This window comes from Austrofundulus limnaeus, unplaced genomic scaffold, assembly GCF_001266775.1.
Source record: "Austrofundulus limnaeus strain Quisiro unplaced genomic scaffold, Austrofundulus_limnaeus-1.0 Scaffold36, whole genome shotgun sequence".
Classification (NCBI taxonomy): domain Eukaryota; kingdom Metazoa; phylum Chordata; class Actinopteri; order Cyprinodontiformes; family Rivulidae; genus Austrofundulus; species Austrofundulus limnaeus.
Genome location: NW_013952438.1, coordinates 1,581,823 through 1,591,987, shown reverse-complemented (window position 1 = coordinate 1,591,987; position 10,165 = coordinate 1,581,823). Strand labels below are relative to the sequence as shown.

Here is a 10,165-nt window from a genome sequence, read left to right as displayed (position 1 = left end):
TTTAATAAGTAGGCTATATTGTTCTGTATACAAAGTGTAATATATACAAATGTTCTCAGTCAGCAGGTTGACAGTTTTAGGAGCTGCTTGAGGAGAACTTCCTCGTTCTCCTCCTCATCCTCTTCTTTGAAATAAAGATAAAAAAATCAACATCCAGCATCCATTAGCTTTCTGCTTACATATCACGCCCCGCCTGTATAATGGTAGGGGAAACACTGGTGTAGTAGACTGTGCATCATTGTGCTGGAGGGTCAGAGCTACATGCATCTGGCAATGGGGGTTGGGTTTACTGGTAAAAAGGGGGTGTTAGAAGTCTGAACCCCTCTGTAAAGCTTTCGTGTGGCCAGCCAGACAGCACAGGCTAAAAATCTGAGTGTGCATTCCAATCAAATGCTGAAATATAGACTTTAGCTCACCTCGATCCTCCTTCTCTTCCTCCTACACACAAACTTCATCACTACATGTCCACAAATGGCATGTCTTGGTTTTAAGCAAAGAGCGGATCAGCTTTATACCCTGTACTTTTTTTGTGGGGTAAAGTGCTGATTCCAAACCTCACACCAAAAAAGCTCAGCAAAAAATAATAATCAACTTCAAAAATAATAATTAGTTAACCCATAATTACAATAAAACATACAGCACAACACTCACATTCTCATAGTCCTTCATGGTGAGAGCTTTGATGGGTGACATCGTATCAGGGAGGAATGGAGCTGTAAAACAACGATATATGTACAGCTTTCTAAGTCACAGCTTCAGTAGAGTATTTGTAGCACAGAATCCATCTTGTTCATATGCTTATGATAGCTTATGCTATCTTTTACATTTACCCTCATCCTGATAATTTTAGAGAGAGAAGGGAAAGTAGTTATTTTTTTATTGCAGAGATGCTCAGGGTGAAACAGCTTCTGGAGAGCTGCCCTGTTTAGACCAAGTGACGCAGTTCAAAACTGATCATGTAACAGCATGATCAACAACTCATTTCACAACACACCAGTCTTGACTCAAACAGTTTGGTACTGGTTGACAGGAAGCATCCCATTACACAGCTCTCTCAGTCGCTTTTGTTTATACATTCAGTAGCTGTTACATATATCTATATTTTCTTAAGTATATATAAAAGCATTCAGTGTAAACATAAGTCCAAATCTTTAGAGATTATGTTCATTATCTATAGTTACTTCTTCCAAAATTCCTGGATGTTTCTTATATCTGCAGCAACACAAAAAAATACCAAGAGTTTACTCTAGTTTCCATAAAATAGTCTGACACTATTAAGAATGGTCTGAATTACCATGTATTTGTTCAAATTTTTTCCATGTATTTCGAAATTTGTAATCTGAGCTATCAGATTTAATTTTATACAACAGAAGTACTCAAGAAAATACATTTTATAAACTGCTCACAATATTATATTATACAGATTGCTTGTAGTCAAGACAGACAAACTATTTTGTGCCTTTTGTATAAAAAAAACTATGTTGAAAAACGTGCAGTCTTTAGGTAAATTTAAACCTTGCAATAAATATACCACAGTCACTAGAAGGGGTGTAACAATACATCGATCCACATCGATGCATCAATTAAATGATAATAATTGAGTTACATCGAGGCAAAACTAAAACATTGATCCATATTGTGATCATATGCACAAATCTATGTCAAATGCCCATCATACACAATCATTGTGTTAGATGGGTATTTATATCACAGTGATCACAAACTTGTGAATGAAAATTTTATCATAACAGACTTTGTGATATGAAACATTGCATGATCATCTAAACAAATCAATATAATGTCACATTGTGATAAAGCTACTGATTTACATCGCCTGTCATTAGTGCCTGCCTGCGTATTTATTTATACTACATATGATGCTGGCTTATTTCAGTAATAAGCTCTTTATTTACTTGCGCTTAACAGTCTTTAGACCTAAAGTAGACTGTTGCAAATTACAGAGTCTAACAAAAAAAATGGGCTTAGTTTATTTTCATCAGGCACTAAGTTCCTCATCACAGCTTTGGAGACAAAGCGGTGGGAGGGAGGGAACATAAAATTTAAGAGCAGCATTAATTAATCCACATGAGATTCACACACCTGAGCAAGAAAATGAACAAAGGGGGAAAAAATTAAAGGCCTTACAGTACCTGTCATGCTGTCTGTAGAATTCTCTCCAGCGTTTATCGAGTCTGGCAGTCTGCAGCTGGGGACAAATTAATCTGTTTATTATGCTATGTTCACCCATTTGTAGCAAATATTTAGTAAAATCATTCTAACCTCTCCCTAAAACAAAACAAATATTTGAAAAGTAATAATAGACATTAAATCGAAACACAAGAATCAAATTAAGCTCTGCTCTGAGTGGATACAGAATGGTATGGTTTTTGATAAACATGAATGCATGCTGTCTGTGCATTACTCACAGTGGCCGGCTCCACTGAACCCCGAGGACGCTCCAAAAATAGCTTAGAATGACTCTGCTTCATCTACATCTACATCTACATAGCCTCCTGTGTTTGTGTTTGTGAGTGTGTTATGTTTCTCTATTTGAGGATCATAGAACTGGGCTTAAAATCGTAGTTGTAAAGTTTGATGGGTATGTAGGGACAAGACTACTGAGAATCAAAGGAGTCGGAATCTTTGGCTGTGATACTTACGGCTAAAATAAGGGTTGATATTAAGGTTGATATTGATGCCAGAACCTTTCAAAGACAGACAAACAAAGATGTGCTGTGCTTCTCTGTGTGTGATACCACTTGCTAGGAGCAGCCTAGCTGTCATGCTCAAACAGCCAATAGAAGAGAAAAACAGTCACAAAGAGGTTGGAAGGAGCCTTCAGTGCTAGACAAACAGACTACTGTGGCTCAGGATTAGCTAAGCATCACACAGTGATCGGACAGTACTCTTTTCATTCAGTACAATACACAAAGCAACAGCAACACACATCTGGACCCAACCAAACCTTTTAAATATTATAGTATTGTAAAAAAAAAAAAAAAAAAGAACAGTCTTCCATGAAGATGAAATAAGCAGTATATATTTACATATATTTAACACATCAACATAAAACATATGGATCCAAGTTCATAGTCCGCATCCTGACCTTCATATTTACAAATATAAAGCACTAACTTCCTCTCAAAACCCTGCTGTCAGTGGTTACTTTGGTTTGACTCTGAACAAAGCTATACAAAATAAAAAAACATCTCTTTTTGCCATCATGTTGTCATCATCATATGAAATGGTTTTAAAACAATTCATTAAAATTAGCATTTTTTTTTTAATTTATCCTTTGAGAAACTGAAAGAATTAGACAAATTCGTCTCCTAACCTAGTGTGTATAGTTCAGGTCTTTTCTCAGCCTTTCTGTGATTATAAGGAATCTGAATATTCCCAACAACAGGCACATGCTGTATGTAAACATGTTAACATAATACATCTCTTCCCTGTTTTTGTTCCGTTTTGACACAATACAAAACCTAAAAGAAAGCTGTGTTAAACACAACAATAAATTGCAATGACAAGAAATTTCAGTGATGGCCTGAAATATCTGTGGAATAATCATCAGAATGCTTTTTATTGTTTAATAGTTCTAGATGACACAAGAGGAGCTGACAAAACTACCCAAATAGGTATTCTTCACAAAACACTGAAGGTTAATAACACTGTGCTGACAGCCATTGATTGCATCATTGAGGTTTCACATGCCAAGCAACCTCTTCCTGTGTAAACGAAGAGGCAGCACACTACAACAAAAGCAGTCATTTCAGCAAAAGCACCAATCACAACAACATGAAACAATAGTAGGCAATAAATATCTAGCTTATTAAAACAAAAAAAGATAAAGGGCATAACAATCGGTTCCTATCACAGTTATTGACAGCATTTTGTCAGTAGTAAAGTTGTAATAACCCCTCCAGCACACAGTGGAAACAATGAAAGAGCATGTAAACAGTAACTTCCTCTTTTTCTCTCTTTGCTCAGCTGCTCGTCAAACAGAAAACCAGCAAAGCGCACATCACTTTCAGGAAATAATGGTGGACATTAAAACAGTAATAACTGCGTGTGCCGCATCTTTTATAAAATGAAAATGTAAAGTGAGTCCGGTTGCAGAATTACCCAATAAGTAATTTACACCCCACATATCAGCTAACATCTTGGATTACTAAGGCACACCTACCACCTGGAAGACCACTTTTTCACAAAACACAGCTGGACTAATATGTCATAAGCAGGGGCAAGAACTACAAGACACTAAAATATAAACAACAGGGATGCTGTAACTAGCCTTTCAGTGGTAGGAAAAGTCACATAAACTTTAGACCTACAATCAACAAACACCGTCAAGAAATCACATTTGGACAAAGCCAATAATAATGCAAACTTCACCTACCAAAATCACATTCTTCTTTCATGCCATCGAGGAAAAGCATTATAATACAGCATGTTAACATGTCACTTGAAAGTAGACAGTCGTCGCTACTGCAATACGAGCTCATATAATTTCCGCTTTAATACATTTGAATGACAGCTCAAAAACCTACCAATCGCAGCAATATATCACAGCAGCAGCCAATGACTGAGCTGAGAATGACTTACTGTAATAAGTAGTAATAGTCTAATGATAACTTAAAAACATAAGGCTTTAATTGTTTATATTTGCCATTATTGCTATTTTTATCATTATTTATGACGTATCTAAAAACTTGCACCTACCATTACTACGTTAGTAATAGACTTTATTTTATTTGCTTACTTACAACATTTCAAGGAGTGGCGCAATCCGTTGTTTCTTAGCTTTGGGTAGCTTATATTAAGGAGTGGGTACCCAAAACCTTCATTTTTACGGCAAAGACGCGTAAAATGTTTGAGAAAACTGCAGCAACTCATATTAACGTGGTAAAGCAAAAGAAAAACATTGAGTGGGTCTTATTTTCACGAGGCGCTTTAATCCAGCAACACAATCAGTTGAAATGCTTCTATTTTAAACACTTAACACTTAACCACACGTGTAAAATGCTGCTTTTTGTTTTGTCTGCTAAAGCACCACACAACAATTTCGACTTGCTGCTAGCTAGCTAAGCTAGCCATAGCTCGCTAGCTATCGCTGTTTCATGTTTTACCTTCCGTTGATGTCTACAGGGAGCGTCAAGTCGTCCCCCACGACAGAATCGCTTCGGTCCATTATCGCAGCTCAGTTATATCCTGTTTTCGCCAATAAAATGTGTCATTTTACCACCTAAAGGCTGTATAAACTTCGAATAGCGGTTCCAAATTCAAAACAGGTCAGGCTACCGCCATTATGATATGGTAAACGTCACCATTGTGCACGTTGAAAAATCAGGCTGCGTTCAGGTGGTGTAGGACTTTTTTGTTGACAATTTGTTTTGAACCCTTTAATTGGAAAAAATCAGACGATTTTATTTTTAAAATAACTCAAAACGTGATGTATGTAATAAATCTGTCTCAAATTATGCATATTCGTGATAGTCAATAGATATATTGTTGCAAAGTATCTCAAAGTTTCAAATTTTCGAGTATTTAGAAAGTCGGCATCAAGCTGGGTGGATAAAGACGAAAACCTATTGGCCAAAGCAAACAAACAAGGCGGGTTTTAAGGGCTCAAAAATACCTGCGCTGTCCTTTACAATATTTTCATCTTGGAAGAACCTTCGTGGGTTACTTCATTTGTGAGACGAAATATCCCAAAAGTGACCTTTTTATTTTTAATTAAACACTGTTCTTTAAATACCGAGTTTTTTCTTCTTCGTATTTTCAAGGTCAGATACACAACACAATCCAAAACCTGATGTTTACATTCTTGTTGACACAAAGGTTCCCGCGAACAAATTATTTAAGTAAGTAGGTAAATCAAATTATTTCCATAGGAAAGCATTTTACTCAAAGCTACTCACAAGCATTTTCGTTTTTGTTTCACTTTCTTTGAGCATGATCTGAAAGTGCAACAAAGTATGCTGTAATTATTATTTTTGTTATAATTATTGTTGTTTAATTTGTTCATCTAAATGTTTTGAATTTTTTATGTAGGCTAATGAATATGGTGACTGGGGTGTTTTGAAATAGCCTATAATTAACACCGGATCCGGTAAAAAACGGTAATGACATAATTGTTTTTGGCCCAGCAGCGCACTAAAGTTTCCGAAAGTCATCAGCGCCATCTTGTGGTGAAATTTATAATTTCAGTCCAAATGAGGAACGTGTTTCTTCAGGTCAGTGGCCTTCAACGTTTCTCTGCACCAACACACCTGGTTTTGAATGAATAGGTCATTCACAGGCTTTTGGAGAAGTTTGTTGATGTACTGATTTCTAATTTGTTTTCTTTGTCTCTCTTACAGAGGGAAATACATCTCGGCAGATATTATAAGATTTCTTCTTCTGCTGCTGCCTTTCATTTTATTTGATTTTATTTTGATTGCATGTTTTTTGTACTTTGTTAATCTGTGTTACAAGTGAAATGAATAAAGAACTACTACTACATCTGGACCAGTGTGTGTCTCTTTCCTGTGCCCCCAAACCCAGTCAAGGCAGATGGCTGCCCATCCTAAGCCTAGTTCTGTGGTTTCCTGTTAGAAAGAAGTTTTTTCAATGTGCTGCAATTGGAGATTGTGATGAAGTGAAGATTCAATGCAATCTGCTGGCTTCCTTTATTGTTTTTTTTTTTTTTTTTTTGTACAGTGCCTTGTGACTTGGCACATATTCTTATTCCAAGGAGCTACAGTATGTTGTCGGGGGAAATTGCCTTTTGTACGGTCTCCCAAGTTGGTCCACGATGTGACACGCCAAAGAGTGAGTCAGAATACTTGTGTATGGATAAAAGACAACAGGGAGCTTGATGTCCCTCGCCCAGATGTGGGCTTCCAGTGCCTCACCCTGGAGCCAGCCCTGGGGGAGGGGCTTGTAGATGAATGCCAGGAGGTACAGGGAGCAAGGGGCTCAGCACAAATGATTTATATGGGTTTGTCTTACTGTGGACCCACTCACCACTTGCAGAAGAGACCAGACAAATTGGTTTCCTAGTGCCATAGCTGAAGGCAGGGGCCTTAGGTGTGGTGAGGATGGGCTCTGACACCTGTCAGTTTGGAGTACCCAGAGTTTCCTCAGTGAGGTTGCTGGAAGGTGGTTTATCTGAAGACTCCTTCATTCTGCCGATTCTGTTTATAACTTTTATGGAATGAACTTCTCTTCAGCCTGGACAGGGCGTTGAAGAGGACTTGTTTGGTGACCTCAGGATTTCGTCTCTGCATGTGGTCCTGCTGACCTCATTGTGCCGTGATCTCCAGCTCTGATATAGATCTAAACCTTGTTAAAAATACTTTGGTTGTGCTGGGGCAACAGCATAATGTAAATTACCAATGACAAAATATTTCAGTTCAAGACAAAAAAATGTAGCATTGCAGCCACAATGAAGTAATGCATGTGTTAAAAGTTCAACAGAACGTTCATGTGAGACCGTTTTTTGAGGGGGAATGTGGGTTATATCAAAATTTTATTTAATTGTAAATTTGCATTAGACGTTAAGAATTAGGCCCTTTCATTTGTCTTAATCCAATGCTTCAGTCTCTCTTTTGGGTTTCAAAGTTCTTTAATTGGGCTAAGAAATAAAAAAAATAAAAACCCACATACAAATTAAAAGTATTTATTGAACAAATGGACACTGAACAAGGACTTTAAAGTAAACAAAGGATGCATGCACCATGAAATGATCTTATTCGGAGTTTGATGACTTGCTGCAATTGTTGATATTTTTTAATGTTTTTCTTTTTATAAAATAAGCAATAGAAAATTTTTGCTCCAAGTCTCATGTAAAATTATGAGGTATTCTTAGCTTGTTCTCAAAATAGATTTACAAAAAGAAACCACTTTCACATATTTGCATAATTCTTTAAAACACAAGTTCTAGTGTAACACAATCCTCATACAGTACATGATTATCATAAAAAACGATAAAAAAGAAAGAAAAAAATAATAATATTGAATGAATTTATTCCAAATTTACACATAAAAAATCTATAAACTCCAAGACCAGTTGGGATAACATATATAATGTCAGAGAAATTTGTTTTGCTTCAAATATCAGAGATTTGCCCACTCTGCAACCACGTTAACATCATTAAATAACATTAAATTAGCAAAAGGGGATTTACTGTATACAGCAATGGTTACAATATTATACACACTTGTTTTCAAGCTACAACAAAGAGATATTTATAATTTTTTTATTGATAAAAATTTCTTCACTAGTTTCTAAAAATATCACATACAGCTCAGCGGAGCTTCTTATACACAAATAACTTCATTTCCAATAATCTTTTAAACCCTGTAATTTATAGCAGTAATCTGTTTTGGTATTTTTAGGAAAAAAATTTCAAATTAGGCAACTCTATAGTTGCATCAAACAAAACATTTAAAATAAACAACAGACGATGAGCAATTTAGAAATTGTGATGTTGAATAATAAATCTGCATTGTAGAAAAAGGTATGGTAATATTCCTCTTGACTTTATTTTATTATTCCAAGCAAGCATATGCTATAAGCATTTGTATTTTTCAGTAAAAGTGGTGTAATACCAGCACTATGGTTAGCACCTTAAGGAAATCGCTCAGCACCTTGTGATTAGGGGGAGAATCGGGTAAAAGTTGGAGGTTTTATGTGAAATCTTTATACCCGCTCTTCTCTGTTTTGTGGCTCAGTTCTCATCTGAATATTGCCTGTACCTGCTCTCTGTTCGCTGTAAAGATTTTGGCTGGCTTTCATTTCAAATCACAAACGAGGAAGCAATACTCTCACATTCCACAGTAAGAAAGTGTTTAGTAAAATACTACTGAGGACTAGATCTCCACATCTTTCTTTTTTTTCTTATTTAAACTCTGTCTAATTCTCCATTATCAGTGGCATGTGGCTCAATAATGTGTGAGTAACAACCTCAGCAATATATGTTTTTAAATATCTTGAATTGCTTTGTGTGGATGGCTTTTATGCTTTGGTTTGTGTTATTTATTTATTTTTTATTTTTTACTGAGAACTAACTGGGTGTCACCATTTGAAAATCTCTCATTTCAAAACTAGTAAATTAAAGAAACATGACTTCCACTTAATTTATGTAAACAAGTTGTCCTCTGGATTCATTCATCCATGCAAGATCATGGGGAGACAAGCACCAAAGGCAAGTAAAAAATGGCACCCCTGAAAAATCCTTCCATATAAGCTCCAAATCCCAGACTATCCTTTAATTTTCTATTGCACTTAACATTTATTTCTTTACATAAGATATACATGTATAAAAATCAATAATAGAGCATATATATATATCTATATTTACAAGATCCAAATTACTTTAGGTATTCTCTTCTGACAGAACGGAATATCAGAAAATTACACATAGTTTACAGGTTGTTGCAACAATAAGTTATTACAAAAGTCCACTGCTGAACTTGGCCTTGGTCTCCCTTCACTTTTCAATGTTCTGGAGACATCGTGTGGCCTTCTCCCTCCTATAGCAGGCGTCCATGTATAGATCCTTCTTCAAGAGTTTGCTGTCTGAGGAGAAATTAGTGCAAGAACTCCCCAACTCCTCCTCAGCTCCTGTGTTCCCCCCTCCTCGCCCCCCTGTGCCTACTCTCCATTTTGCTTATGCAGTCCATTGGGAGATTGGTAGTGAAGCAGGATCTGAGGGGGGCGGGGGGATTACTTTTCCCACGCTTGAACAGTAAGTGATTTCATGACCGCTCTCTCTCCACATCTGCGGGATTGGGTCTTGAGGTTGTCCATCACTTCGTGGTCAGAGCGTTGTGGCGTTCACAAGAAGCAAACAGGACCTACTTCTAGATGGTAGTGTGAGCTAGGGGTACTTTTTGGAAGGTTGTAGATGTCGACCACAGGGAGCAGGGTGGGGTCCAGGGAGTGGAACACAAAATGTGTCTGGTGCCAGCGCCCATCTTTCATCTAAACATCCAAAGCACAAAAGAACAAGAAGATTGTTACTTCTGCAGTGATATGATCTAAAACAGTGTTTCCCAAAGCTGGGGTCGGGACCCAAAGTGGGGTCCCGAAACATCAAGGTGGGGTCCTGAAAAGATTTTCTGAATTAATTACATTTTTGCCTTAGTTGTTACAAAAGAGTGAGGTTGGTATATTTAAAAT

The 10,165-nt window shown here is 36.8% G+C and overlaps 2 protein-coding genes and 1 long non-coding RNA gene across 3 annotated transcripts in view; 1 reads left to right on the top strand and 2 right to left on the bottom strand.

Annotated features, from left to right (window-relative positions):
* The window catches only part of cdk5rap2 (CDK5 regulatory subunit associated protein 2), a gene marked incomplete in the record, with an annotated part of 35,202 nt that extends 29,885 nt beyond the window's left edge, over positions 1 to 5,317 (bottom strand). Inside the window, 3 exon segments of the mRNA XM_014006550.1 lie at positions 652 to 713; positions 2,151 to 2,206; positions 5,127 to 5,317. Coding sequence (XP_013862004.1) covers positions 652 to 713; positions 2,151 to 2,206; positions 5,127 to 5,188 — 180 coding nt within the window.
* Positions 5,318 to 5,648: 331 nt separating this feature from the next.
* Positions 5,649 to 6,443, top strand: LOC106516278 (uncharacterized). Its single transcript, XR_001310083.1, has 3 exons — positions 5,649 to 5,861; positions 6,150 to 6,233; positions 6,360 to 6,443. It is a non-coding gene; the product is annotated as an uncharacterized LOC106516278 (long non-coding RNA).
* Positions 6,444 to 7,644: 1,201 nt separating this feature from the next.
* Positions 7,645 to 10,165, bottom strand: part of col27a1a (collagen, type XXVII, alpha 1a) — a gene marked incomplete at its 5' end in the record, with an annotated part of 5,253 nt that continues 2,732 nt past the window's right edge. The window contains 1 exon segment of the mRNA XM_014006549.1: positions 7,645 to 9,967. Coding sequence (XP_013862003.1) covers positions 9,821 to 9,967 — 147 coding nt within the window.